Here is a 26,324-nt window from a genome sequence, read left to right on the forward strand (position 1 = left end):
AATTTAGGTATAAGAAGTTACCACTGCAGCTGTAGTTAAAATGAAAATCATTATCATAGCATTAGTTTAAACATCAAATTTTGAAGAACAGAATCTATGTATTCCTGAGATGAATCTACTACTGTTGTTGTCTCTAGCATCTGTAATTAGGTACAAAAAAATCCTGTTATGCCTCTTTTTATGATAATAGCTAATAAACTCATGTGCTTGACATATTCTTTTTTATCTATCTGAGTCGTACTCACTCTTGAATTAGTTCAGATAATTACAGCCAAAGCTTATCTCCGTTTCTCTGTCCTCCAGAAGTTTCTATGTTTGCTTTGGCTGACCAGAGACTCAGGTCTGTATAGTTCTATTCCCTGCTGCTGTTCACATTTAGCTGACATTGTTTTATTCTGAGAAGAGAGGGTGTTTATCTGTTAAAAAATACAATGCTTGTGAAATACAGAATGTAGCTTACAGTGCCACTACATTTTGTAATAGGGTAAAAGAGCACAGAAAAGAGCAGTTCATCATCTTTGGTCCCAGGAATTGTCTTACCTCTACATCTTTATTTGTGTGCAATTACTTATGATCCCTACAGTCCTCCCTCTGCTGCTGTAAATTATGTAACTGTGTTATATTTTGTCTGCAACATTAGCAAATGATATATGGAAATCTGATACGGTTTCTCAAGTGGCTTGTAATCAGGCAGAAGTAAAACTGGGTTTACGTGGCAGGGATTTGGTAGTGGGATTTGCAGGGGTGATCCCTGCAACTTGCATGCCTGAGACGATGTCAGGAGCCATCCCATTGTCTCACAGAGCTAGTTCCAGGTTTTCCAAGGTGAACCTGCTGCTGCTCAAAGCTGAGCCCATCAGTGTTGCTGGTGGTGCCTCTGTAATAGCAATTATAGGAAAGGCTAAACAGTGGGGCAGCTGTGAGAGAGGAGTGAGGGGAAAAAGAGAGAAACAACTCTGTAGACACCAAGATGAAGGAGGTGGACGAGGTGGTCAGGTGTCAGAGCAGAGATTCCTTGCAGCACGTGGAGAAGAGGAAAATAAATTTCCCTCCCTCAGCCCATGGGGAGCCATGGTGGAGCAGATATCCACTCTGCAGCAAGTGGAGAGCCCATGCCACAGCAGATGCACGAGCTCTGAAGGAGACTGCAGCCCACAGACAGCCCACAGAGAGGAACCCACACTGGCACAGGTCTTCTGGCAGGACCCGTGACCCTGCAGGGTGCCTGTGCTGGAGCAGTCCCTTCCTGAAGGACTTCACCCCTGGAAAGGACCCATGCTGGAGCAGTTCTTGAAGAACCGCTGCCCAAGAAAAGGACCCACTCTGGAGCAGTTCATGAAGGGCTGGTTCCTGTGGCAAAAACCTCACACTGGAGCAGGAGTGGCTCAGATGAAGCATTTTGGGGGTGACCACAACCCCTATTCCTCATCCCTCTGTGCTGCCGGAGAGGGGAGATAAGAGTCAGGAGTGAAGTTGAGCCTGGAAAGAAGGGAGGGGTGGGAAAAACTTTATCAAGCTTTATAAATCTTTGTAAATAAAGAAAAATAATGAAAACCTTATCACTCCTGGCTACTGCCTGTGAGTCTTTTCTGCATTCATGCTGTTTTCTGCACATCCACTGCTTAATTAATAATAAATAATTGATGATCCAGCAATTGAGCCTAGAGAAGGGCAAGCAGTCTTCAGCAGTCTTCCCCCCTTCCCCCATCTTAGTTTTCCAAGGAACTTAGATTTTAAGATGATCTAAAGGATGCAGAGAAATGTCCCCTTATCCTGAAATCATAGGAAAGGAAGGTCTGTGTGCTGCCATGAAGGTGAAGGAGGGTCAAATACCCAAGGCAAATGGTTGTTTATTTTTTTCTGTCTTTTTCTCTGATTTAAAAATCAATACATTTCTTTAGCATGCTCACAGAGATCATGCAAAGAAATTCTTTCTCTCCTATTATAGTAGTTAGGGTTTTTCTTGAATTGCCTACAGGCAGAGGTGGATGATCTAACAAGGAATGAGTGATAGAGCACAGCTACATCGCCCCACTGAATATACTGTGTGGATTTAGTGGCAGAATCTATGCTATGACACCAGAAGATATATGGTGTTTTAAAATGTAGGAAAAGAAAAGAAACAAAAGCAAGAAATTGAAAATGAAGTATATTCTGAGGCACTGTGATAGTATTTTAAAGAATGAAAGGTGAGGGTTTAAAAACAAGGGATGAAAGAGGTATTATCAGATGAGGTCATGTGAGCTGTCACTGGGATGATCAAACAAAGTTGTAATTATTTTTTGTTGTTGTTGTTTTAAAGACAGAAATATTTAACCTATTTCCTATTTATTTTGGAAGAAGAAAACATCTGTCATGGAAACTGTATGATTCAAATAAAAAGCATATAGCAGTAATAATGTAATTAATTTTTAAAGAAAAAAATGGAAGTGTAAGAAGATTAAATTAACAGGATTACAAATGTAATCATAACAGACAATAGTATTAGATCTTTAGCAACTATTTGGTTGCTGTAAAAGGCTGCTGACAGATGAAATAATCATCATAATCAAATATATCAAGTTAATTTCTGTATTTCTAAAGTACTTTTCCTTCACCATATCAGAAAAAAATATTAATGACAAAATAGAGAATTAATACTTCTGAATGGACACAATCTTGGCTGCCCTCATTATTTGCAGTAGTAAAAAAATTTATTAAATTTCTCTGAACTGACCTTTGATCAACAAGAAGTGGCAGGTTTATTTCAGTGCATAAGAATTGCTGTTAAAGATTTCATTTACTTTTCAGATAAATCAGTCTTTACGTTAGTAACTACATTTCAGCTCTTTTTTTTTTTTTCATCATTTAGTTGCTTAAGAAATCACAAATTAATTAGCTCCAAGAGCTGCCAAACTAAATCTTTAATTGTTTATTTGAATTGTAAGGTATACTTCCTTCAAGAGTTAGAGTAATTAAAACAAACAAAAAACTCAGGATTGACTACATGCAGAATAAATGTGTTGTGTGTTTTTTAGAGATTTGGGTGAATTATTTCTTCTAATTTTGAAATGGTTGTACAGTGCACTAAAAAAGCTGAAATAAGAAGTTATGGCCAGAAGTAATCAATCTCACTGTTTGTATCCACAGGCCATTACATTTCTCCTAGTTAATCCTGTATGATCCCTTTCACTAGACATAGCTTGTGTTTTTTGAGGCACAGCTTTCAGGAAGTTATTGTGATCCTACCTAAGTATCCTATTATACTGCAAAGACTACTTGCTGTAAAACCATTTCTCACATTGTTCTGTGCCTTAAGTTGTTTTACACTGCTGTGTAAAGAACTTAAAAATTCACATGACATTTTCTTGCTTTGTCTGTTTCTCTGTATCTGTGTATCACTTGGCTCCTCTTTCCCTGAGCAGTTCAGAACATTAGATTAAAATAGTCTCTGCAGTTCCCCAAGTATGGAAGAGGACAGACATCTGCAGGAGAAAGCCAACGTTTTCGAGTCAGAGGCCAGGAGAAAAGCACTGACCTACCTACCAAACATGTTCTGCTGTAGGTGATCTTATCCTTTTATTCTGAGGGTATTTTTTTTCATCTTTTGGTATGACAAAGGGTGTTGGCAAAGTTATCAGAATGTTTTTTCCTAAGAAACAGCAAGTCAGTAGTATAATTTGGTTTAGTGGGTGATCTAGCGAAAAACAGGGAAATATTTAAGCAGTATTGCAGTCTTTTGGAGGGGCCTGTCTACATGGAGGCCTTTGGGGTATGAGTGTAAAGAATTTAGAGCAATCTACTTGTTGAATATCATATGGGCACTTCACACTTTTGAAATTTGAATAATGTTTAAGAATCTTATATTCTTTTACATTATTAGTAATATTTGGTTTGTTTACTTGGGATTTTTTTTTGTTTTTTAATTTATTAAGGTTAGTGAAGTACAGATGGTTTTGGTAAATGAGAAATTTTGTTTCCGCTGAGTGATAACTTTTCTACAAGGACAGATTTAGGAATATTTCTAGTTAACTTCATACTTTACTTGTGTTGATTTGTTTCTCAACAGGCTTTTTTTTTCAGAGATTGCCTGAATTAACTGTCTTCCAAGCCTATTTTAGATTTTTCCTTTCCATTTTACTGCAAGCATGACACTAATACCAAAAATTAGCACATGTTGTCTTTAATGTGGCAGCATATCAAAGCTTTCCTGAAGTGCAAAAATTTTTTCATTCCCGTTAGCTCTCATTGTCACTTCATCGTACTGTAACTTAAGTAAGCATGACCATGTTCATTTTTAGTTGCCTAAGTACTGAACTAGAGTTCTCTCATTTCTATTTTTTTCATTTTATTTCTTCACTTGCTTGCTTCTGCAAAGAAACTGTGGAATAGTGATGCTGCTGATAGGCTTCTTACACATTCCAGGTGTCCCCAGTGATATGAGTACTGAAGTCAAATTCTTTCCATTCTTTAGGTTATTCCTTTTGAACTGGTAAAATTCTGTGTATAGTTTTATTTTTATTTCAAAGGTAACAGTTCTCAAAATCTTTGGCTTCCATTGCTGGTTTTGATTCAGTATTCCCCATTGCCATTTCCCATTGCCATTATGTTCTCCTCTTAATTTTCAAGACTTTCCATTCATAGCAATGTTTCATTTTCCAGATTTTTTCTCATCTTCTTATTGACCCTCCTGGCTTTCAGTATTTTTCAATTCAACTAAGTCAGGTTTATATCTGTATATATTTTATTCCTCTTTGCTGCTTTTAGCCCTCTGAGGAATTTAATGTAACTTGTTTTTCTAACCTTTCAGACTAGAAATTTTAAAGTGTTTTCTTCTTGCGGTTTCCTTCAAGCAGAAAACAATCTGTTATCCTGTCATTATATTTGTACTAGCATTATATTTTAATTATCCCAGCTTCAACCGTCATTTCACATCCCTTCTATGTTTTTCCTTCTTTATCCCTAGACTTACAGGATCACAGGTTAACTCAAGTTAGAGAGGACCTCAGAAGGACTCTAGTCCATCCTCCTCCTCAAAGCAAGGTCAGCTGTGAGGTCAGTCCAGGTTGTTCAGAGCTTTATTCAGATGGGTTTTGAGACACTTGAATGAGTGAGGCTGTACAACCTCTCTGGGCCATGTGGTTCAGTGCTCACCTGAACTCTCTCCAGTTTATCAGTGTCCTTCTTGCATCAAGGGCAGGCTGCAAAACTGGATGCGTATTTCAGGAAGGGTCTGATGACTTTTTAATAAAACAGTATGATCCCTCCCCTCTGTCTGCTGGCCATGTTCCTGCTAATAAAGTCTGGAATGCTGTTTGCCGTCTCTCTGCTGGGACATGCTGCTGACTCATGCTCAATTTGCTGCCCTTCCAGCCAGGCAGTGCCCAGCCTATGCCATTGCAAGGGTTTCTTCCTTCCTAAGTACAGGACTTTGTATCTGTCCTTGTTGAATTTCATGTATCTGTCCTTCATGAATTTCATGTCAGCTCATGCCTCCAGCCTGTCCAACTCTCCCTGGGTGGCAGCCCTGCCCCTAAGCATATCAACTGGTCTCCCCTAATTTGGGGCCATCTGCAAACTGGATGGTTGTGCATTCCATTGCCTCCTCCAAGTCTTTGATAAAGATCTTATTGTGTAATTCTGTATGAACACCCTTTGCCATATTTTTTGTTATAAAACAATTGTTTCTTGACAGAAAATATTTTTTATTCTTGATCCTTGTGCTTAGATTTGCATGGCTTCAAGCAGTCAGTGTGACTCTCAGTAAACTATGCTTAAGTATATCTGGTGCAAATGAAAAGGTTCACTGAGATTTTTTTGCCAGTTTTAGTGGCATCTTTAAGACATTTTAGAAATCAGTATCGCTGTTAAGAAGTTTCTCATTTTGGAAGTTGTACCTTCCAGAATTTATCTCTGAGCAGATAAATGATATTTTGCATCTGCTTCAGTGCAAAGTGACTGTTCACAAGAAAGTGAGGCTGGTTTTCCAAGGCTGTTATGCCACTTTGCACTTTGTACCTTCCACCAGAGAGGGAGTAGGTTCAGCTGAAAGGCAGCAGCTGACACACAGTTGCCCTCACTAAGCCAGTGAAATGCTATGGGAAATATTTCTGTGCAAAACCAAAAACCTTCTGTGCAAAGGAAAAAAAATCCAGAGTCTGAATTAGTGTTTCATTTAATATATTTGGTTACTGTATCAGTCCTTTTTTTTTTTTTTTTTTTTTCCCAAAAAGGATATAGTTGTGCCTGGAGGAAAAGGAAGGTGATGAGGCCAGCAAAGCTTCTGTTGAGATAGGTGGCAGTGCTGGGTTAATGGTTGAACTTGATCTTAAAGGTTTTTTCCAGCCTAAACAATTCTGTGATTCTGTATCCAACACCTTACTCTTCCTACTTCTGCACCAGTCACCTTCAAGGGAACCTGCTTCAGCTACTCATCAATTTTATACCTATTGGTTTCCCTCAAATAGCTTGTCCTGTTTCCTGAGAACTGCAGTTCCTTATGTCAAACCCTAACATTTTTATTTATATCCAAAAAGAGACAGAAAGCATCAGAACCCTTCAGTTAAAGTTCTTGCAAACAGAAAGGCAGTCCTACCTACTAGTGTAAGATGCTTATGAATGATGTTCTTAAGTGGAAATGAAAAAGATCGTCAATTGATTGAATAAACTGGGCTTAAAATGTTCAGTGTCAAAGTTCCATTGATGCTCCCAGGATCATAAGTGACTGTGCCATTTTTAAATATAGGAGCTGGACTTCTAGGTCACAACCTAAATACTTCTTAAAATTAAATTCTGGAGCTTGAGCCTTATTATTTCTAAGAGAAAAGGAATGCCTGACTCAGATCTCTTAGTGCATTTACACATTTAGGCTCCACATTGTATAATCAGCTGTCTGAATGGCTTGAGACACTTAATATGTGCACTGGGGCAGATGCTGAGTTACAATCCTTAATCTCATCCATGTTTCATCTCTGAGCTGCATCTGACAGTGTAGGCATAGCTTCTGGTTAGCCTGACAGTCACAAATAGGGAACTGGATTGTGACTTCTCAGAACACGCAGGGAATGTGGATGCCCCAAATCCATTGATTTTCAATTGGAGTGGACACTTGGCCTACTTAAAGCCTTTAGAAATTCCCAATCAAGACAACTGGAAGCAGGCATTTGTTATGCTTTCCGTGTAGAGGGGCTGGTGTTAGTAAGTGACAGGGAGAATAATTGCATGGGAAGGAAAATGTACTTCAGGCTGATGATACTTGTGCTGCTTGCCCAGCTGCAAGGCTCTGATTCTGGAACAAGAGGGCATGGAAAGGAAGAGGGAGGTTCCCTTCAAATCATTGCAGCTGTACAAGTTAAGGCAACACATGGAAACAAAAAAAAATCCCTGCACAAACCAAAAAAGAAAATGCTTTTAGAGCAGCTGGTAAATTGAGACAAAAATGTCATTGCCCCAACCCATAATGAAATATAGTGCTGTGAAAATGCTGCTTCCTCATCTGGAAGTAACAAGATGTTTCACCTGGTGTCATTTTATCTGATCTGACACGGAGATGTGAAGTCCCCCAGAGCATCTTATAAATTTAGAAGGGAGTTTGTAGACAAAAATTCTCCTGTCAGTCAAGATCATGTAATCACAGCTTCTTCCTGATGGACAAAACGTTTGTATTTAGATATCACATTTACATTTAACAAATGAACTAAACGAGGATAGAATGTCTGAATTTGTAAGCTATTTTTGCTTTAAATTCAATGTTTGAGAGTAGGGCAGAAAGGTTTCATTAACATCAATATTATGCATTGTGAGGGCAGTGGGTGTGTGCAATGGCATCCACAAGGGAAGTGAACCTGGGCTGGGAGCTGCTGCATTCTTGTGGGAAGGAGCTGGTGGCAAAAGCTTCAGGCTGGAAGGGCTGGCACACTTAGCTGCTTCTTAGGCAATGATGGACCAGAGTGCTGTGAACAGGTGTTGCAAAAGGGACTTGATTTCTGGAGCTGGGAGGACTCAAGGCACCCAGAGCACTGCCTGGGCTTCTGGTCATGGTTGCTCTTCCCAGTTCATGCAGCATTTTGAGTCTTTGCTTTCAGTTCTGCTGGGAGCTGCTGCTGGCTGCTACTGGGAATGGCTGAATCCTGCTTTGGGAAGGCTGAGCTCCTGGGGAGGAGCAGTGTTAACTTTGCCACAGCCATTAGCACAGCAGGGACATGCAGCATCTCTGCTCAAACTTGCCTGTGGTGGTGTGGAGGGTGTGCAGGGGTGGTCTCAGCATCCTACAGGGCATGTTCCCTGTTACAGACTAGCGCTAATGTCCTTTGCATGTTGGAGGCCTTGACTGGGATGGCACATCAAGGGAGGCTACTGCTGGCCTGTGTGGGGCTGCAGAGCCCCAGGGGCTTCTCCTGGGGACCTGCACACTGAGTGAAGCACTGACTTGCCTGGGGAAGGAGCTGCTGGAGAGCAATGCTGCCATTCAGGGGGACCTGGGCAGGCTGAAGAAATGAGCTGGCAGGAATCTTATGAGGTTCAGCAAAAGCATATGCAAGGTCTTGCCAATGGGGTGGAATAACCTTGCGTAAAACGATGGGCTTGGGGACAAAATATCTGGGAGGCAGTGGTATAAAAAGGGATCTGAGGGGCCTGGTGAACAGCAATTTGTGTGTGAACCAACAGTGTGCTCTTACAGCAAAGAAAGTCAGCTGTTTCCCTTGGCTGCATGGGCAAAAGCATAGCCAGCAGGTCAGGGGAAGATCCTTGCCCTCTACTTGGCATTTGCGAGACTGACTGTGGAGCACTATGTCCAGTTTTGGCCCCCGCAGAAAAAGTAGGATGTCAACTTATGGAGACCAAATGAGGTGACCAAGGGACTGTAGCAAATGGCATTCAACACAAGCCTGAGAGAACTGGATCAACTCAGGATCCAAAAAGATGGCCAAGAGACCACCTTAGTGCTGTCAAAATGTACCTGAATGAAGGGTATAGAGGAGATGGAGCTAGATTTTTCTTGGAGGTATACAGATATGATAAGAGGCAGTGGACACAAGCTATAATACAGAAAAGTCTGATTAGGGGTTAGGAAAAATGTTTTTACCATGATGGTGATTAGGTACAGGAACTGGTTTCCAAAAGAGGTTGTGGATATTTTCAAGACTCAAGTGGACACATCCCTGAACAACCTGATCTAATAATACCTGCTTTGAGCTGAAGGCTGGACTAGGCAGTTTCTCCTGACCTAATTATTCTAATAGTCTGTAATCTCATATTTTTATGTAAAAGTTGGAATTTCTCTTTGTTCAAATAATAATAATATTTCCTGAGGTCTGTATTTAGTAGACCCACACCAGGCAAATTATTTTTTATTATAATGTTTTCTTTCAGGAAAAATTACTAATTTACTGAGGTAGTCATTCAACAAATTGAGCACCAAAATGCAGTTAAGATATAAATTTATATAGCTTTGTTCAGACTGGCAGTTTAGAAAGACCTGTTTAGCTGCTTTAAAGCACATGCATTTCACTCAGGCACATGAATTTCACTGTAAGAGGCAAGGACTTTTAGATGTTGCACTGTCATATAGTATTATGCCTAACTCTTGTTGATTAAGTGCTATGTCAGGTTTAAGCCCTACCAGTAGGATTTGGTCTTAGGTTTTTAAACTTTTATCTTTTGTTTGTTAGCCTTCACATACTTTTGCTAATCTTTTTATTTCTGTAAAATTGCCAGGTATTCCCTGAAGTTTCACTGGAAGATGTTTACTAATGTACTTATTGTTCAGGATATTGAAATCAAGGTCCTGAGTTTCCTAATTTAAAAATGTCTCTTTTTCTTCTCATCCAGGTCAATATAAGCAGCCTGTGCAGAGCACTGCGTTCATAAATGTGAAACAAGCCCGCACCGTCATGTTTGGCACTAAGAGGTCAGTTTCCACCATTTTTGTTATACTTTGCATCTCAGAAAAAAAAAAAAAGTATGGCTGTTGTGATTCTAATCTGAAAATTTTGCATTTTCTAAAAATCTTGTTATACAAAACACATCAGCTAGGTACGTTACTTTTTCTATTATAATGATTAGGTTTTCTTTGCTGTAAAGCTCTGGTCTGCTTTGACAGGTACGTGGTACGCAGGCCAGGAAGCATAAATGGCAAACAGCATCCCCAAGGCAAGAATGCCAAATAGGACACTGTACTAGTGCTGGAGGACATCCCTCCTGCTTTCTAGTATGGAAAATAACACCAGGCCAACAAAGCACAAGTGTAAGATAGGTTCTTTTCTGTCATTTTAGGGAGTCTGTACTGAATATGAGGTAACATCCATTTCTTACTCTCTGTGATTCAGTGTCGTACCCCAAATGTCTCAAAAAAAATCAACACTTTTGAGTCCATGATGTCTACTTCCTGCATCTTTGGTAAGCATCAGGTAATGTGTATCTGCCATCAGACAGCGTGGCCCTGCTGCCCCCACAGTTCCTGCAGCCACATGAGCCCTCATGGCACCCCAAGGGCACCCCAAGGCACCCTGTCAGGTTATCAGGTACTGCAGCTGCGGGCCTTCTGCAGGGGAGTGTGATTTCTCTGCATAACAAAGATACTATAGACCATTCCTCTCCTTGTGAACTCCCTGATTTTTGTGCTTGTTGTCAGGCTTTTAGGTTTTCAGTAGAAGCTAGTCAAGGACTTCAGCACTTGTGCCCCAGTTGCATGGCAGCCTAGTGAAATGTTTGCCCTGTGCAGTGGCAGAGCACCTTTAATCCGGTACCTGCAGAAATACTTCACCTTTTCCGAATTGTTCTGAAGAGGTGAGGCTGTCTTGCCCTTAAGAAGCACATATGAAACAGCATCTTGCATGTCTGCAGGAGTCAGAGGTGGCAAATGATCAGAAAAAGCAGCTTGGTTTTCTGAAGCTCCTGCTTGAATTTCAGAAGGCTTCAGTGTGAGCTGCAGCCTTGTTGGAGTCAGGGTGCTACCAGGGGCTCCCCGTTCCCCTGTGCTCCTTCTCACATGGCCAAGAACTCAGCAGGGTGTTTTGTGTCTGGCTGAAGTGGGATTGGCAGCTGACTCCAGACTCTGTTACCTTTTATACAAGATGCATATGCAATACATTTTTAGGGTATCTTTCCAATAAAAGGAAACTTTGTATTTTTAGATAAGAACAGAATCTGTTGTTTTGTCAGTGTGATGAGTTTGACGTAACTGCTGCAGAAGGTACAGCAGAATTGCAACTTCCCATTTGAGGATTTCTGCTTTCAATTAGTTGTCTCTGCAGAATATTAACACTCAAGTAAATCAAAGACATTCTATTAAATGAAATAAGTTATTATATTACATTATATTCACGTGGGTTAGTTATTTTTACCAATGTGAAGTACAACCCTATATGAACTTCCAATGGCCTTATCTAAACAATTTTTTTACTCGTAGGATCACCTCTTTATTTTTTCTTAGTGTTATAAAGCAATGGCAAAATGAAGAATTGTGTTTGGTAGGCTTGAAATGTCTTTTTTTATCTTTTTCCTCACAGATTTAATCTTGATTGCTATGCAAATGAAAATTCCTCATAAGGAATATTACAGACAATATGAAATTCTCTTCCATATCTGCAAACAAGATTTTATGAAAAAAGATCCATTTGGGGAAGAAAAGTTCTTTATTTCTCCACTTTACTGTGTTCTTCTTTTTCTCACTTTATGCAGACTGTTCTGAATCAGTTGCAACAAATAAAGGATGTTCTGCTTTCTGGAGGGAAAGAGTCACAGTGCCCTTCCATAATAGTAACCTTCTATGTGTAGGCTGGGACATTATACCAAGTATTCTTGAGATTGGTACCACGTTTTACCTAGGCAGTGATTGAGTACTTGACAGATGTTTTGTTCTAACTATTGCAGTACATTTTGAATTCAATTTGCATAGACAACTGTTTATTGTGAACAAGAAAACATTGAGGTTCTACTGATATTTTTTGAAGGCTATAAACTCCTATAAATAAACTCCCTCTGTTGAGAGTTTTTGAAATCTTGGTTTGATACATTTGTTCTTTTCCTAAAAAGAAATACTACATTAATTTAGAAATATAGTTAAGAACAAATGTATTTTTCTGTAGGAAAGGATGACTTAAGGTTTATTTTCTTGAAAAATTTGTTTTTAATTAGTTCTAATAATGCATTACTAATTATAATCTCCACAAAACTTTTCATGAAATTGCATAACTCTGACTCAAAAACTGTGTTATTGCCAGTCACCAGATCTTTGGAAGTTATCAGGTGTATATAGTATCTCAACTGCTTTTACATTGATACCTTTCTCTTAATTTTGCATATAAAGTTAACTTTTAGTGGATAATCCCTGTTGGATGGGCCAACAGGGACTAAAAAGTAAAAGTGACTCTCCAACCACAACAGCTTTGACAAACTTTATATGTGAGGCAGGTATTTCTCAGTTGCTTTATAAGAAACTGTGTTGTTAATGTGAACTGACATATCTAAGGAAGAGGTGAATTCCTCTTAATTTCAGTTAAATTTGAGAGCTGATCCCATGATTTTAAATACCAAACTTGTGGATTCTGTGTGTTGTTCTTGTATTCTGCTCTCATCTGTTTCTCTATCATGCTAATTTTTCTCCAACTAATTTAGTCTACAATAAACACCAGCACTGAAATATCAGAGGTCAGTACATATACCAATGAGTTCCTGGTGTGTTGTATTATTCATGTTCTGTCCTTATTTCTATCTTTCAAGAGCAATTACTGATACCATTCTCCTCATGTGGAAGGCTAAAGTATTTAAATTACTTTAGAGAAGGGATTTTTACTTTGTGGGAACCAACTTTATGTGTGGAAGATGTTTTGCAAAGATGGGCCCCAAATCAGTGCATCCCCAGGATCTACAAGGTTGATCTGACTGTCTGCCTACCACTATTTTCATGATATTCAGGGGTACTCTTATCTGTGGTCATTTATGTTCTGCAGCTTGGAAACCTCATGTTGTATAGCTCGTTTTAACTGTGTCCATGCAGCTGGAGAGTATTTCTTCTGCGTGGCATGCTCAGTTTTCTTTTCCTTCTCTAGCCTAGAATGGACTGCTTCAAAAGATAGCCTAAGTGACAAATCCAGCCCTCAGAGTCAAGTCATTTGGTCCCTAAATGAGTTTAGCAGACTGAAGGAAGCAATTGTGAGAAGCAGGATGTGAGCAGTATAAGGACATTTCAAGTTTATGTGTGATATTGTTCCATTCCTAGAGCTGCATCCATTTTTCCCTTCATTGAAGAGCCTTGCAGATGGTATATGTTTGAATTGGTCTTGCAGAGAATACCACGTTGGTCCTGTGAATTGCAGTCTACCACTAGTACCTCTGGCTAATGAGAAGTTAGCTGCCACATCCAACTCTGTCTCCTGGAATAAGTATAGTGCCTCCTTCTCCTCCTTTGGTTTGAACCTCAGGAAGCTCCATAGAGCTAAGGGCGTGGCTCTTGTGTGATCTGTGATCTGCTGCCAGCACTTAGGCTGTTGAGGGCTAGTGTTACCAGGTTTAATTCAAAGTATTTTGGAGAGAGAAAGAAAGAAAAAGAAAAAAAAAAAGGAACTGATTTCTAGGGACCCTGATCACCCTGATAGGAATTCAGCCTTTGTTTTACTGTACTCTTCTTTGTGGAGAGCCTTTTGTTTATAGGGTGTGATTCTAGCCTGAGGCACTGTGGCCAATGCAGCTGGTAGCTTCTGCTAGGTGCTGATGGCTGGTTTGGTGCTTCGTGATGGATGGCCAGGTCAGTCTTGGCCAGGGGTCCAAGAGTTTCATAACACAGCAGTTGTTTCTGGAGGCAAATAGTTTTCTTTCCAAATTGTATTCCAGTCAGCCATCCTGGAAAGCTGTAGTCAATTTTCTTAGGCCAGGTCTGTCAGCAGCAATTTGAGTCCTGTGATAATTAGAAAACAAACCTTTCTTCCAGTGTCTAATCATATTAGTATGTTTATAAACTTAGATAATAGGTAAACTGGACAAATAGTATGATTGATATAGGAGGATGATGTCATTTGGAAAGACACAACAGCTTTTTAGTCTCTGACAGTTACTGACTTCCTCATATCTGGTTTTGATTAGAAAGTTAAGGAAATAATATTTATTTATAAACTCCTGATATGAACAGACTGTAGTGTTTTCAAGAAAAGATTATTTTTAAGATAATATAAGCCTACTTTCTTCTTTTCTCTTAGTTGCAGAGAGACTATATCTACACATGGTTTCTAAATTTCATGTTTTTAATTGGCATTAGTCCTGGACTATTGCTGTTTGTTCTTATACTCCTGCCAGGTACTAAAGCATGGCCAGTGGATGCCCACAAAGCTCTGTCCATTACTGAACACTAAGAGCATATGCCAAAGTTTTTCTTTGGGATTTTTAAGAGTACAAAAATAATTATCTAGTTTGACCTAAATTCACATGTTGCTCATCATCCCCTTTCTTTTGCTTTTCAATTGGAACTGACACTGCTTGAATGAAGCTGTAACATACTTTGTTTCTTCTTCTCTGTTACAGAATTAACTTTCTTGATGAACTTAGTTATGGCAGTGAACTGCAAAATAATATCTATTTACATGGACTCTTTAAAAGTTTACTACCAACTCCAAAATATGAACTTCTAATTTCTTGCACTTTTTTATTGCTTGAGGATCTGGAGGCTGACTAATGTGAAATGATAAGGCACCTGTGAAACTTGGATTTTATTCAACCAGAACAGTCACAGTCTAGAATGCAGATGTACATGGGCAACACAGTGTGTAACAGATACAGACAGGGGTACAGAGTGGGGAACAGAGAAGTACTTGACACTGTGTAAGCAGTAGCCAAAACACTGATGTGTTATCAACAGTTTTTTAATCACAAATTCAGAACACAACACTGTACAGTCTGCTGTGAAGAAAATTAACTGCATCCCAGTCCAACTCAGTACAATGTAAAAAGCCCAATCAGTGTTCATACGCTGAAGCTTAAGCTCCAATAAAATGACTGTATATATAACAAAAGATAGAAAACACATATTCTTAGTTTAATAATCCATCTAATAAAAATTTGGCTACCTCTACATACAAATAAAGTCACAAAATTTTTATGCAATGGTGAGCAGCTTTAGAAAATTTTCTTTAAGCAACTGCATCGTCATTAGAAAATGTGAATTAATACCTGAATATATTGTATGCTTTTAGAAATGAAAATATGAAAGAAATCTAAATCTGTTTAAATTTTTCTAAACTGTGAATATGTTCTCAATTTTATTTTTACAGAAGCCTATTTCACAATAAGACTCTGCTCTGCCTCATGTAGAGCCTTTTAAAGGCATTTACATGAGCTAACCAGCTAACTTGGCATATATATTTTGTTAGAGAAAGTAGTCTCCATTTCTACACTAACTTCATGCTGTAGGTCCAACACTGAGAATTATTTAATTATGCTAATGTGTTTATTTGCTATATCTTGGAGTTTCTGTAAAGTGTCTGATTATTTGCCTCAGATTATTTAATTATAGGATTGCACTTGCACTTCAGCTATAACCTTTAATACCACAAGTTCCTTTTTCAAAAGGAAGAAGCTTTCAAAGGCTGGCACTTGATAATATAAAGAGGACCTAACATCTCAGTGACAGGATTGTTTTTTGCTTGCTTGTTTTCTTTGCAGTGGAATAAAAAGTGTTTATTTGTTTCTCAGTTGATCTCAAACAATAAATGTGTAAGCAAAACTGCAGACACCTTTCTTGTTGTGGTCCCAGATCCCTTATGCTTTAGCAGATTCAGGAGGCACAGAATTTTTAAGCAAGACCTTAAGATATACTGTGTGTGTGGCTGGGCTTTTCACTATACAGGGGTGTGTTTCCTTGTTACATCCTGTTGTCATGGGTTAGCAAGCATAGTCCCGGAAGTGATGTTCTTGCAAAGGGGTGCTTACAGCTCCTCTATGACCTGACAGAACCTATCAGCTGGCCAGTTTGAATATGGACAATTCTTTAAGCCACCTAAAATTGTGACCGCCTCTGTGATCCACAATTAAGAATAGACAACCCCCCCACCCCCCCCCCCAGCTCTCTCTCGTTTCCGGCGCTGGGACAGGTGGCTGCGGGCCCCGTGTGGGGGCCAGCGGGCCCAGCCCAGGCCCTGCTTGGGCCAGGCCGGGCCGGGCCACGGCCATCCTGGAGCCGATGGACCTGTTCCACCCACGGACACCCCCCCCCCCCCCAGCCCTGCTATATTGCAGCTGGAGCGGCTCAGCTCCTCCTCTCCAGTGCGGCCAAGATTCGGCTGAAGCTGCATCACTGTCCAGCAAAGATCATGTGACCAACAGTGATAAGCAAAATTCCAGCTGCAAGGCCTAGGTGAGATTAACCCTTTTAGTGCTGTGAAGAGCTGAAAACCTGAGGGAGAAGAAAGAGAGGATGCTTAAAGCTGAAATTCTGTTGTGAAGCTATGATGCATCAGAGTACCCGTTGTAATTTCATGAAGATCTGGGGGGTGGAGTGTTCAACTCGTAAGCAAAAGCACTTGTGCTGAGATAGGCAAATGCTGACGCAGCTGTAATTTAATGAGAAGTTTGGACAGGGAGAGATGGACCAGATGAGGACTTCTGCTCCAAATGGGAAAGGAGAAACCTCAGTTCCTAGAGATGCTCCCAGAGATAGTCCTAGAGATGAAGATGAGGAGGACCCTTTGCTCCCAGGGAAGGAGAAGGGCCTCTGTTCTTAGAGATGAAATTCTCCCAAAGATGGGTGAAAAGAACTTTTGTTTCTGAATGGCTCAACCTTAAAATTGTACCCCAAAAAACTTCAAGAGTGGACCCTCGAAAGCAGTTGTGGGAAAAGCTGCAAGTCAGGGGAAGGGACCCACATGTGAGCAGAGAATCAACCCGGGCGGCTGTCTCGTTGCGATACTGTTTTCATAGCATGAGCAAGAGAGACTCCTCTTCCTAAATGGACTGAACAAGGTTATTATGGAAGTGATAAACAGACTGAACATCTCAAGGGTTGTCTTTTTACATTGTCAGTGGGAGAAGGGAGAAAAGTGGGGGGGAGGAGAAGTGTTCTGAAGGTGTGGTATGATTTTTTTTTCTCTTCTTTTAGGTCTGTTAATAAACTTCTTTATATTCTTTCAAGTTTTGTGCCTGCTTTGTGTTTCTCCTAATTCTTATCTCACAGAAGGTAAACAGTAGTGAGTATTTTGGACCAAACCGCTACACCTGTTCAAGTTGCTGAAGGGCAAACTGCTGCATTTCCATAATCAGTGGAATTCTTTTGCTTTTATTCTAGAGGTTTGGATTTCATATGGGCTTTCTAATAACGCTCTTTACCAAGAGCATGCAGGATGAGGAAAATGTTTTGTTTTTCTTTTTAAAAAGTGCATTTGGAAAAAAAATATGCCAAGGTATAAACTGAAGGTCAGTCTTGCTGAATGATGAAGTCAGCTGAAGGCACTCATGCCCCAAATCAGTCATTTCTTCAGGCACAGGAAAGCATGAAATAGTTTCCCAGGCAGGGGTGAACTTTTCCTCATGCTCAGATTTCATGCTGAGCTTGGGCCTCAGTACCCTGCAGATATCTCCTGTTAGTGGTATGTATCTAGTCTTAGCAGAGCTGCTCCTGCTAGATTCTGGCTGCAAAAATAGCTTAATAACATTTCTCTCATTTTTAGGAAATGAAGTCTGTAGATTAGAGAATTATTATTGCTGCTACATGTGAAACTTACTCTCAATTTGAAACCACTCTAGTTGAATTCCAACCTCAATGTGAAAAGCACACATATGACAATCAGCACCTAACAGAGCTAAGTGGCATCATCCAACCTCTGCTGCATTTTCATATGTAAGAATAGCTACACTGGTGGTCAGAAAAACATTTTCTCTCAGGATTAGCTTGCCAGATACATCTCTGAAGCCTTCTGAAGCAGAACTGGTACCATATAATGAAAGCAGTTGCTGTGTCTTACAGACTTTTTCAGTTGCTTCTAGCAATCACATGATTTCTCAGCTGTCTCCCTTTTTTTGGATGCTTTTGTAAATCCCTGCCCACAAGCACAACACTGTATCAGAGCAAATGGCTTTTCTCCCTGTTCTTTATTTCTTGACAAAAATCCTAATATCCTGATAAAAACCAAACCTCATTTCACAATGTGATATGTCTGCATCCTGCTTGTATGTGTATCAAATCCCCAGGTTAAATTTTCAGCATGGTGAATAATAAATATCTGCACAAGTCCCATGTTTTGCTAATGGCATTTTTTTATGTTGCTCCCTGAAACCTTTTTAAACACTCATACTGGTGATGTATTTTATTATGGTGTTACAGAAGACACTTCGGTAAAGTGTGTTCTGATTCTGTGTTCAGCAGCATGAATCAGTCCCAGGGAATGGGACCAACTCACTGTCTGTGTCTGTGCTATATTGCTGCAGATGGTGGTCATGGGCTGTTGGCTCCATATTTATGTGGCCATAAATTGCCTGTTTTGCTGACACTTTAAAGTAAATGAAGGAAAGCATCAGCACCGCTGGCTTTCTGGCAGGAAGCCTAAGAGCAACTTGGTATGCCTTATGTGTCTAACTAATGCCACTTCAATGTTTTAATTAAGTGCATGTCTGTGTGTGCAGAGAAGAAATCAAAGGCATTTGGGAAAAAGAAAGTGTACCTGCGCCAGCGTCATTGAGGAGTAATTTGGTGGGAGCACTAAATGGCTTTAAATTAACTGGAAATATTCCTAAATATTGTCAGAAAGGACAAGAAATCAGTCTGAAGGGAAGACCATAAGGTTATTCTGTAGATCTAGCCCATTTTCCCCATATTTGTTGTAAGATGTCATGGTAGTACAAGTTAGAGGAGTAGACATTGTGAAACTAATCTATATGCTGGATTCCATTAAGCTCTCTAATTTCAATTATTAGAAGAACACTGGAAACTGGTTTGCCTACAGCCAGTATTTTTAATTTGTCCTTTCTGTAGCAGTTTTCTAAGCTTGCAACATCCAAAAATTCATTAATACAAGTATAATTTTATAGCAAATATTTTATAACTAGGTAGCCATATTAAAATTCTAGCTGTTGAAATTCAACTTATCACACAGGAGTTTTAGCTCTTTAGCTCTAACCTCATTCTCACTGTTACTGGAAGAAAAATGCACTCAGTTCTATTCAGACTATCTAGAGAGATGGCTCTTTATGACAAAGAGAAGTTCTGAGGAGCAGGGATAATTCATTTACCACTAGATATGGTCCATGATTTATTTTGGATAATGTTTGGTATATAATTTATTGTTCTATCTGCATTACAGCAAAGCTCGAAGGGCACAACCCTTTTTTTGGTACAGGGTTTGTTATGTCATATTGTATTTGCCTTAATCCATGTAATCTTTTTAAGGCCTTAGTACAGCATGCTTTCCACCCTTTTACTCATCTTTCAGCCAAGGTAGAAACCTGCTTTATTATTCACTAAATGTTTTTCCAGAAGAAATGGAGGTTTCTCAACACCCCGTCCAAAACTGTGCAACAAACTCCATGAGGGGCTAGGGGTGACCACACAGTCTTAGCTTTTGTCCCTGTTTGATCTTCCATCTGTAATGTAGCTCTGAGATATTCTTTGTATTAAATAGCCACAGTGAAAGAACAACACTTAAGCCTTGTCATGGTGAATTCTTGTTGCTCTGTATGACACCTTAATTTAAATGCATGTTCTTCTGTGAACTGTACAATCAGATGGAAACTTTCGCCATTCCCAAAACGCCTTTTTTTTTTGTTTGTTTCTTAACATGGACAAGGTTATTTGCTGAACACAGAATTCTGTGTCTGATTTCCTAACATCACAGAGATGTGATGGGATGACTCCTGTGACTGGTGTTGGAATGGAAGGATACATGCTCCGTAGGAAGGACAGGCAGGGAAGATGAGGGGGCATCACCCTTTATGTCAATGACGAGCTGTGCATGGTGCTCTGGGATGGATGAAGAGCTGACCAGTGGCTTATGGGTCAGGACTAAAGGTGACAGGTGACATTATAGGGTCTGCTACAGGCCATCCAAACAGGAAGACCGAGTAGGTGAGGCCCTCTATAGATAGATAGGATCAGCCTCATATTCTTACAAGCCCTGGCCTCAACTACCCTGATATCTGTTGGAGGGACAACTTCACAGGGCATAAACAATCTAGGATGTTCCTGGAAAGCATTGATGGTAACTTCCTTCTCCAAGGGATAGAGGAGCCAGCAAGGAGAGGGGCTGTGCTGGACTTGTTCTCACCAACAAAGAGAGGCTGGTGGGGAATGTGAAGCTCAAGGGCAGCCTTGTCTCCAGTGACCATGAAATGGTGGAATTCAATACTCTTAGGGCAGCAGGGAGAGTGCACAGCAATCTCACTACCCTGGACTTCAGGAAAGCAGACCTTGTCCTGCTTGAGGTACTCTTCTTGGTAGAGTACCATGGAATAAAGACCCTTAGGTAAGAGGACACCAAGAAAACTGGTTGATATTCAAAGATCACCTTCAAACTCAGGACAGACGCATCCCAGCAATAAGGAAATCAGGCAATAATTTCAGGAGGTCTGTGTGGATGAACAAGAAGCTCCTGGGTAGGCTAAGACTCAAAAAAAGTGTGGAAAAAAGGATAGGTAGCTTGGGAGGAATACAGAGAAATTGTCTAGGCAATCAGGGATCAAGCTGTGAAAACTAAAACCCTGATAGAATAAAATCTAGTCAGGAACTTGAAGGGCAACAAGGAAAGCTTCTATAGGAAAATCCATAATAAAAGACAGACTGGGGAATTTGCGGGCCCTCTCCAGAAGGAAATGGGAGACCTTGCTGCCTGGGCTATGGAAAAGGCTGAGGTATCCAATGCCTTTTTTGTCTCAGTCTTCACCAACGAGTGCTCCTGCCACACTGCCCAAGTTGCAGAAAGCAAAGGCAGGAACTGGGAGAATGGAGAACCACAGACTGAAGGAGATCAGGTTCGAGAGCATCTAAGGAACATGAAGATGCACACAAGTCCATGGGACCTAATGAGATGCATCTGTGGGTCCTAAGGGAATTCTCAGAGGAGTTTCTAAGCCATATCCATCATACTTGAGAAGTCATGGTGGTCTGGTTCCCACTGACCAGAAAGGGGGAAACACAACCCCTAGTTTTAAAAAGGAAAATAGAAAAAGGTCTGAGGAACTACAGGCCAGTCAGTCTCAACTCTGTGTCTGGCAAGATCATGGAGCAGATTCTCCTACAAACTGTGCTGAGGCACATGGAAAATAAGGATGTGATTGTTGACAGACAACACAGTTTGACTAAGAGCAAATCATGCCTGAAAAATTTGGTGGCCTTCTGTGATGGTGTTACAATGTTGGTAGATAAGGGAAGAAAAACTGATGTCATCTACTGGGACTTGTGCAAAGCATTTGACACTGTCCCACGTGACATCCTTTGACTCTAAGCTGGAGAGATGTGGATTTGACGGGTGCATCACTTGGTGGATAAGGAACTGGTTGGTTGGTCAAACTCAAAAATTTCCTGTCAAGAGCTCAATATCCAAGTGCAGAGCAGTGACAAGTGGCATTTTCAGGAGTCAATATTGGACTGCTGCTGTTTAACACCTTTGCTGGTGACATGCAGGGGGATTGAAGGCACCCTTGCCAAGTTTGGCAATGACACCAAGCTATGTTGTTGTGGTTGACACACTAGAGGGAAGGGATGCCATCCAGAAGGACATGGACAGGCTTGAGAAGTGGGCCCATGCAAACCTCATGAAGTTCAACAAGGCCAAGTACAAGGTCCTGCACAATGGTTGGGGCATCCTCCTGGGCAGAGGATGGATTGAGAGCAGCCCTGAGGAAGAGGATTTGGGGCTGTTGGTGGATTGATAGCTTAAGATGTGCTGACAATGTGTACTCGCAGCTCAGAAAGCCAAATGTGTCCTGAGCTACATCAAAAGCAGTGTGGGCAGCAGGGCAAGGGAGGGGATTCTGCTCCTCTGCTCTGCTCCTGTGTGAGATCCCACCTGGAATGCTGTGTCCAGCCCTGGGGTCCCCAACACTAGAAGGAAATGAACCTGTTGGAGCAAGTCCAGAGGAGAGAAAAAAAGATGGTCAGAGGGCTGGAACACCTCTCCTGTGAAGTCAAGCTGAGAGAGCTGAGGAAGAGCTGGAAAAGAGAAGGCTCCAGGGAGACCTCATAGCACCTTTCAGCACCTAAAGAAGGCGTATGGAAGAGCTGGAGAGGGACTTTTTACAAGGATGTATAGTGGTAGAACAAGGGGTAATGTACTTAAACTGCAAGAGGGTAGGTTTAGATTAGATATTAAAAGAAATTCCATGGAACAGGTTGCCCAGAGAAGTTGTGGTGTTTGGAAGTGTTCAAGGCCAGGCCAAATGGGACTTTGAAGTACTAGGTCTAGTGGGAATTGTCCCTGCCCATGGCAGGGGAATTGGAACTAGATGACCCTTCCAACTCAAATCATTCTATGATTCTATTCTTTCTCTATTCCTCATATTGTTATGAAAATGTGAGTCTGAAGACTGAAATAGGTAACACTTCCTTCTTAGCCTCTATACTTTCAAATGTATATAGCAGATGGGGAGTCTCCTGGCAAGGGGAGAAACAAATGCAACAGATGCACAATAAGAGCAAAAAGCTATGAGAGTAGTTCCAAGAACTGAAGATGCCATTAAAAGGTTATTTACCTTTTGGTGAATTGTTGCATTTTGCCTGACTTTTATTAGTGTGAGATATGAGAAATAGTTTGGCACTTATTATGATAAATTAGTTGTAAATAGAATGATCTTGTTTCTCTGGGTATTATGGATCAATGCTGGATGCTTCCACAGCTCATGACAAAGACAGGAATCCTTATGAAAAACATAGGGAAAGCCCAGAAACAGAAAAAATTAAGTATCTCAGAGTATTCAAACTAAAGTAATGAATGCTATGGTCTTAAAACCTTTGCTGTGGTCTTAAAACCTTTATAGGATCATCGCTTCACATTAAGGTAGAGCAGTGGTCCTATACAGAGTGTAGGAAGATGTGAGGAACATTGCCCTTACCCCATACACTGGCTTGCACACAGTTCCTCAGGCAGTGCACAGGCAGGCTCTGGAATTTTTTGCAGCAGCATGTGAATGCTAAAAATTTCAGAAAATGGCCCAAAACCCCATTTTTAATGGGAAGGTGGTTAAAACTTGAAAGAGTTTGCCACAAGATTGTATGTTCTCTGTCCTGGCAGACAATCAAAACTGGCTGTGGCCCTGAGCAAATCTGCTACAGCTGAGCTGGCTCTGAGCGGGGGGAGGATCCCAAGAAGCCCCACCATCCCCAGTGACCTTCTTGCAGGTTATGAAACAAAGAAATACCTTTACGATAAGAAACCTCTGAAGCCTGAATTTCTGGAAGCAATGAAGCTTTGTCCTAGTGTTTGTCCTGCTGTTTACCACTGTCTGTATTGATTTCTGTCTCAGGGCTGGTTTTGGCCACCCTCCCAGAGGATGCTGAGCTGGGCTGACCACTGGTCTGATCCAGCATGGATTTCTTGCATGTGTTAAGAGGATATTGGGCTAGACTGCAGATAAGGACTAAGTCTAATTATGGAGGACAGAATATTTAGGTGAGGAGGATAAAGCAATGCAGCTACCCCTGTAATCCAGGCAGGGCAGCCCAGGGTGAGTCCTCCTGACACTGAGATTTTGCATGACATTTTGTTTTCTTATCAGTTGTATGAGGTAAGGCTGGTGGGCCCTCCTCTTTGAGGAAACATTGAAGATCCTGGGTGCTTTGGGGAGAAGTCTCTGTAGCTGTGCAGCAGCAATGGGGACCATCCAACTAATGCTGTGCTGTGCTGTGCTGTGCTGTGCTGGAGAGAGTGGGAGCTGCCAGAGCCTAGCACTAGCACTGAAGGAACAGGAAAATAGGTTCATTTCAGTTAAACATGAGTGTGACATTACCACTCTGAGATCAGGGTTACTATTTCTAAGAGTAAACTACTAGTGGTTTGGCTGACAGTAAAAAGACAGCATTACCTTTAAAAGAGGAATGTGACTTTTGCAGATGGAGTAAGACTGGCTTAAGGACAGGCATGCCTACCAAAAAGTACTGTTTTTTCCAATAATTTTTATGAAGAGCACTAGCAGCACAAAGAATAACAAGCTGTGCTGTATTCAGACCATGCCTGCCTATCGGAGATCCAGATGCAAGCTTGGCTTGTGGCAGAAAGCTTTTTGCCTGTGCTGTCACAAGGGTCTCTAGGTTATCAGAAACAACTATGTGTTACTTTCACTTTCCAGGCACCTGTGTTTTCTCATGTCAAAACTGCCCTTTGGACCTGCCCCCTCTGCAGTAAGAGCTTTGCCAGCAGACATCCAGGACCCATCTCTCTACTGAGAGAAGAGCTGCTGCATGCATTGTCTTTAATACAATGACTGACTTGTGTTGTCTGAATTGATTCCAGTTCATAAAGCTGACATTTACTTGACATCAGAGTTAACCATCAATGTTCTTAACAGAGTTAGTCCAACTTTCATGTTTTAATAGCTGTGAACAGCATGGAGCCCCAGGTAGACTCCTTTCAGGGAAGATTCATTAGGGCAAAAAAAGATCATTAGCAGCTGGTAATGGATTGTTTCTCTGTAAGATAAACGCAAATTCAGACATGCTTTGAACTGTCGTTGTAGGCTTGCTTCAATGACAAAGGAAGCAGGTGAGCTGTGGTATCCTGATTATTCTTTTTACTTCTGTTTTAGAAAAAACCTTTGAAAACCACAAAGTGTTGGAAATATACTGTCCTATCCACTAATGAGCAGTAGAAGTAATGAGATATCTCAAAACTCCCTCAGTGTCCACATACTTAGCATATACTTGTCTGAACTTCATCTAAGTATTTTCAAAGTGATGTGTAGCTTTGGTGTCAGGAGAGAAATACTGGAAGTAGTTTCTATCTATTTCAGTTATTCAGTGACTCATGCTGAGTGGCAAGATCAGATCAGATCTGGGTATCTATTACGCTATTATCTATTACGCATATGAGATGATCTCTGCCATGCTGTATTCTCCCCTGGTCCGTGGGCAACATTCCTAAAACCAGGATGAGGCAGGTTTGCTGATAACCATTTGTTTGCGAGAAAAAAATTTTATCTGAAGGAATAAGTTCTATGTGGCAATATGCTCACAGGTAGGGTGGTACAGTAGTGGTAATGGTAGAGTCCCAATTTGCCCATAAATCATCTATTCCCCTGAAACCCCTTCAAGGGGATTTCACACAGAGTGTGAGCTCTGCCTCTGTTCTTTCCCCTTCTGGTCAATAAGGGCTCTGCTCATGTGTACAGCTCTGGCTGGAGCTGCAAGGGAATCCTTATTCCTTATTAATTTAAAGGTTGTATTTCATAGAGGCCTCCTTAAAGGAAACTGGCCTTTGGTAAAGCACAACAGCTTTCTGTTTTGCTTTCTGTTTCCTTTTGCTTTCTGTTTTATCTCCTGTTTGTATTGGCACCCTGAAATATATTTGTTTGAAATGTGTATAGTCCCTTTCTTAAAAAAAAAATAAAAAGAGAGAGAAAGAGAGGAAAAAAGAAAAAATTTGCCATTCTCTGAATCTTATTAACCACAAGCTCTGCCTCTTGCACCATGCCATGGAGAGAAAAAAATTCTGAGCTCTTTGTTTTTCTGTACTTCTCACCTTGTGACATATTCTCACAGGAAATATTCACAGCACATGCAAATGATGAGAGTTTGGGTCTCAATCCTTGTGACTAGCAATGGCTAAGATGTATGCAGTTTCAATCTCAGAAAAGGCTGATCATGTGCTTCCTTTAATAATGAAATTTATTTAAGTCTGAAGATCTTGTGTAGCCAATATGATTCTTTTAGTTTTAAATTGCCCACAGAGCTGAACATATTCATGTGAAGAGTTTCTGAGCCTCACTAAACAGCTTGTGTATAAAAGAGTGCAGATATCAGCATGTGATTATGAAATACCAAGCATACATGCTGATAATCAGATTTTTTTAAGTACTTGTTTTTCTTCCCCTCAAATGCCTCTCTAAATTCTGTCCAGTCCATCTTGTGAACGTTTCTGAAAGCAAATTTATAGGAAGAGACTTGTCTCCACAGAATTCGTTTCTGTCAGTTCTGTCAGTTTCTGTGTGTTTTGCTGCAATTTGGTGCATATCTGTAAAAGTGGCTGTTACATACCTAACATTAATGAAGGATTTGACAGATTATTTTGTTCCATTCAGGCCTTTAATCCAGGAGAAATGATCTGCTTGAGAACAAGGAATTGAACTTTACACAAAGATTTCTTGATGAAGTCCTATGGTCTCTGTTGTTTATGATGGCCTAGGATTTAACCCTCCCTCTCCCTCTTTAGTTTTATTCA

At 40.6% G+C, this 26,324-nt stretch overlaps 1 protein-coding gene across 6 annotated transcripts in view; it reads left to right on the plus strand.

Annotated features, from left to right (window-relative positions):
* The window catches only part of OXR1 (oxidation resistance 1), a 277,515-nt gene that overhangs the window by 29,247 nt on the left and 221,944 nt on the right, over positions 1–26,324 (plus strand). For 3 of the 6 annotated variants that reach the window (XM_032131326.1, XM_032131334.1, XM_032131370.1), the window contains exons 1-2: positions 3,432–3,540; positions 9,811–9,889. In XM_032131326.1, the coding sequence (XP_031987217.1) occupies positions 3,447–3,540; positions 9,811–9,889 (173 nt within the window). In that variant the 5' untranslated portion in view covers positions 3,432–3,446. Of the gene's footprint in view, positions 1–3,431; positions 3,541–5,013; positions 5,035–9,810; positions 9,890–26,324 lie in introns of those variants that run through there. The other 3 variants (XM_032131344.1, XM_032131379.1, XM_032131352.1) reach the window with 2 other exon arrangements.

This window comes from Corvus moneduloides, chromosome 1 (assembly GCF_009650955.1).
Source record: "Corvus moneduloides isolate bCorMon1 chromosome 1, bCorMon1.pri, whole genome shotgun sequence".
In the NCBI taxonomy this organism is placed as follows: domain Eukaryota; kingdom Metazoa; phylum Chordata; class Aves; order Passeriformes; family Corvidae; genus Corvus; species Corvus moneduloides.